Below are 4181 nucleotides of genomic sequence, written 5' to 3' on the forward strand. Positions count from 1 at the left end.
GTTGGTTGGTAGGTTGGTTGGTAGGTAAGTTGGTTGGTTGGTTGGTAGGTAAGTTGGTTGGTTGGTTGGTTGGTAGGTAAGTTGGTTGGTTGGTAGGTTGGTTGGTTGGTTGGTTGGTAGGTAGGTTGGTTGGTAGGTAAGTTGGTTGGTTGGTTGGTAGGTAAGTTGGTTGGTTGGTTGGTTGGTAGGTAAGTTGGTTGGTTGGTAGGTAAGTTGGTTGGTTGGTTGGTAGGTAGGTTGGTTGGTAGGTAAGTTGGTTGGTTGGTTGGTAGGTAAGTTGGTTGGTTGGTTGGTTGGTAGGTAAGTTGGTTGGTTGGTAGGTAAGTTGGTTGGTTGGTTGGTAGGTAGGTTGGTTGGTAGGTAAGTTGGTTGGTTGGTTGGTAGGTAAGTTGGTTGGTTGGTAGGTAAGTTGGTTGGTTGATAGGTAAGTTGGTTGGTTGATAGGTAAGTTGGTTGGTTGGTTGGTAAGTTGGTTGGTTGGTAGGTAAGTTGGTTGGTTGGTAGGTAAGTTGGTTGGTTGGTTGGTAAGTTGGTTGGTTGGTAGGTAAGTTGGTTGGTTGGTAGGTAAGTTGGTTGGTTGGTAGGTTGGTTGGTTTGTTGGTAAGTTGGTTGGTTGGTTGGTTGTAGGTAAGTTGGTTGGTTGGTAGGTAAGTCGGTAGGTAAGTAAGAACAGCAAATCCTAGCTAAAAGCTAAATATAGCAAAACACTGCAAAAAGGTAGCAAAACTTTAGCTAAACGGCAAAACACTACTGAAAAGTGAGATTAAAGCTAAAAACTAAAATAAGCACATTTGTAACTGAAAGTTAATATCAGCTAAATTATAAACAACAGCTAAAATTATCAAATCACAGCTAAAAGTTAAAATCAGCAAAACTGCTGCTAAAATTAAACCTAAAATAAACTAAAATTACAACTAAAAGCAGAAAAAAAAACAGCCAGTCTGTAGTTAAAAGATAAAATGAGAAATCTTAGTTATAATCTAAAATTAGAAAGAAAAAGCTAAAAAAAATCAGCTATATTGTAGCTAAAAGCTTAAAAGCTAAAACGAACAAAATTTTAGAAGTATAAAATTAGCATAATCATAGCTAAAACAAGAGTCATATCGCTCTGTTCATGGATGTTTTGATCCTGTGCATGAATGGTTAATTAGTTCAAAGTATGCACAAGTAATCTGATTACAGAAAGCAACAAAAAACAAAAGTGTGAATGCTGACTCGGCTTTAAAAAAGAAAAAAAAAACTGACTGTTTTCTGGTTTTCAGGCTCCGGGACGGGTCTGAATATCTGTTTAACGCCTCGTCGCGCTTCATGATGAAGAAATGGATCATGAAGATACAAGCGAGCACAGGTGATTATCAAAAAGCTCATTTATGCCAATTTAAATTGATAATCTTACTTATTTTTTTTCTTTTATTTCCCCTAAAAGGCCAGAGTGACTCTATGTCGAGTGTTCATGTGGACAAAGACCGGCCCACATCTTTGTAAGACAAACATTAAACAACCTAAATGAAAATAAAGCTCATTCTTTTATTCTAGTTTTGTATATTTATTTGTATTTTCATATTTCTCCATCTCATCAGAAAGCCCTCGGTGTGCCTCAGATGTCAGGATCAAAGCAGCTGTCACTGCTTTTCTAAACACGATGTCATCGACACGTTCCCCAGACAGAAACCTCAGAGTTTGAATCAAACCAAAGAAACATTTTTCTGCACCAGAGAGACACAGAGCGGGTCAACACGTCTGACTGAGCAGCCGAACATCTGGTCCTCTGCTGCAGGCGGCTGCTGTGAGTCTTTAAAACGGTTCATTTACCAGCTTTTCTTCACCTTCATGGTGTAATTAAAGTCAGCACCACTAGGGGGAGCCATGGTGCTGTTTTAGAGGTTTTCCTTCAGGTTTTTCATCCTCAGTTTTCCTGTTTTATTTCTGTCCTTCCTCAGACGATGATGATGATGATGACGATGATGATGATGATGATGATGATGATGGGAGCAGTTTCACACACAGACTTTCTGGACCCATCAGGTCTTCCTTCCCCCCCTCCCCTGAGTCCGGTGAGCCGGACCGGCTGAGCAGCAAGCAGCGCTGCCACTCCTTCACATCAGGTTGCTTTGAGCTCACATTTCTGCCCAAAAAAATAAATCAACTCTTGAGAAAACTGAATTGAGTCAAACCGCTTTCAGTACTTCTGCTAAATTTTTAGCCATTTCTATCAAAATATTCGGCTCATTTAGGAGATGGATGCTGTGACTTTTAGTTTCTGTAACTTTGAAACTTTTCAAAMTATTCAACGTTACTTAAAATAATGTTTAGCTTTCAGTAGTATTCTGCTACTTTTCACTTTTTCTACTCTTCCATTGTGCTACTTGTAGCATTTAGCAACTGGCCTGCTTCTTATAGCTTTTAGCTACTGTTGTTACTTTCAGCTAGCATTTTCTGCATTTTAATGATTTTAGCTTTTAATTACTGTACTGGTACTTCTAGTATCTAGTTAGCATTTTGCTACTTTTAACCTACATTTTGATTCTTTTAGCTTTCAGCTAGTGATATGCTATCTTTAGCTTATAGCTTTTGACTTTTATCTAACAATTTGATTATTTTAGCTTCTAGCTATCGCTTATTATTCTGCTACTTCAAGCATCTAACTAGCCATTAGCTACCTTTAAATAACTTTTGCTACATTAGTTAGCAATTTGCTACCTTTAGCCTAGCTTCCAGCCACTGAAATGCTATTCTTAGCTTATAGCTTGGGTTTTATTAATCGACTTTTATCTAACAATTTGATTATTTTAGCTTCCAGTGAGTGATATGCTATCACTTTTATTTAGCTTTCTGCTACTTCAAGCATCTAGCTAGTCGTTCGCTACATTTCGACAACTTTTCCTAGTTAGCATTTCACTACCTTTAGCCTACATTTGAATTATTTTAACCTCTAGCAGTGATGTGCTATCTTTAGCTTTTAGCTGATGTTGTACTAATTGTGACTTTTATCTTACATTTTGCTTTTTTAGCCTTTAGCTTGGGTTTAGTTCTTTTTACCTTAGCTTCTAGCTATTGCTATGATTACAGAAAATGTAATTTTTGTTTTAATTTTTAATTTCTCAGCCACTTACCAGAAGATCAAACCCGCTCTGCGTTCCYCTGGAGGACGAGGAGTGGACAGAGGGTCCAACTACTGCGTGACTCTGGTGGTCGGAGACAGTTTGGGTTCGGGGGCTCCACCTGGGCCCTCACCTGGGCCCTCACCTGGATGGGACCAGTACTCGGCTCTGAGGAGCTGTGCCAGTCTGCCTCGGCCTCGCAACAAGTCCGTCTTCAAAAAGTTCTTTGGCAAAAAGGACCTCTGAGTGGAGAAATGTTGACTTTAGCTGATAAAAAATGTAGTTGATGTGCAGCGCACACGATGAGCAAAGTTTAAAAACTACTGACGATATTTATGATGAAGAAAACTAGGAGTTTTGKTTTTAGATGTTTTGTATAAATCCCTTCAGGGGCTGAAAAGTCTCTTCTGTTAATCTTTGTTGTTTTTATTGTGTCACGGTGTGAACTGTGTAGTTACAGATTGGAGTGTTCCTTTTATTCTGCCACGTCTCGTTTGTTGGTTAATTCACGTCTTATTTAGTTCACATCTTYTTGACTCCAGTACCGATGATATCCTGACTTTTATTCAGAAATCAGCAGTTTGATACTGTTTAGAGTATGACTCAAATCTGTTTAACACCAGCTGCAGACTACAAATATAATAAAACCATTTTTAAGAATTACTTGCTTTGGTTCTGATTAAAATGTATCAGCAAGGCAGTTTAAAATGATTAAAACTAGAGAAATATTTTTGTAAGAAGATGATGTGAACTCTGAGCGTAGAACTGTCAGTCATTGAAATCACTTGATTGTCTCAAACAAAATATTAACATACCATCCTGCCCACAAACATGGCAAAACACTAGCCAAAATTTTTTAAGTGGCTAGATGCTAGCTAAAAGTGGTACAACACTGGTTAAAAGTTGCTAAATCCTAGCTAAAAGTGGTACAACATGGGTCATATATAGCTAAATGCTAGCTAAAAATGGTTCAACACTAGCTAAAAGTGGTACAACACAGGTTATAAGTTGCTAAATACTAGCTGAAAGTGGTACAACACAGGTTATAAGTTGCTAAATACTAGCTGAAAGTGGTACAAC

At 38.2% G+C, this 4181-nt stretch overlaps 1 protein-coding gene across 1 annotated transcript; it reads left to right on the forward strand.

The window, feature by feature from the left end:
- Window positions 1–1262: 1262 nt before the first annotated feature.
- Window positions 1263–3765, forward strand: mymx (myomixer; the record flags this gene model as incomplete). The annotated part of the gene is given in 5 exon segments (XM_014005896.1): window positions 1263–1348; window positions 1427–1481; window positions 1581–1786; window positions 1941–2105; window positions 3106–3765. Coding segments are annotated over 5 exon segments (708 nt in total). The 3' UTR covers window positions 3348–3765.
- Window positions 3766–4181: the final 416 nt, after the last annotated feature.

Source organism: Austrofundulus limnaeus, unplaced genomic scaffold, assembly GCF_001266775.1.
Source record: "Austrofundulus limnaeus strain Quisiro unplaced genomic scaffold, Austrofundulus_limnaeus-1.0 Scaffold33, whole genome shotgun sequence".
NCBI classification, from domain to species: Eukaryota; Metazoa; Chordata; class Actinopteri; order Cyprinodontiformes; family Rivulidae; genus Austrofundulus; species Austrofundulus limnaeus.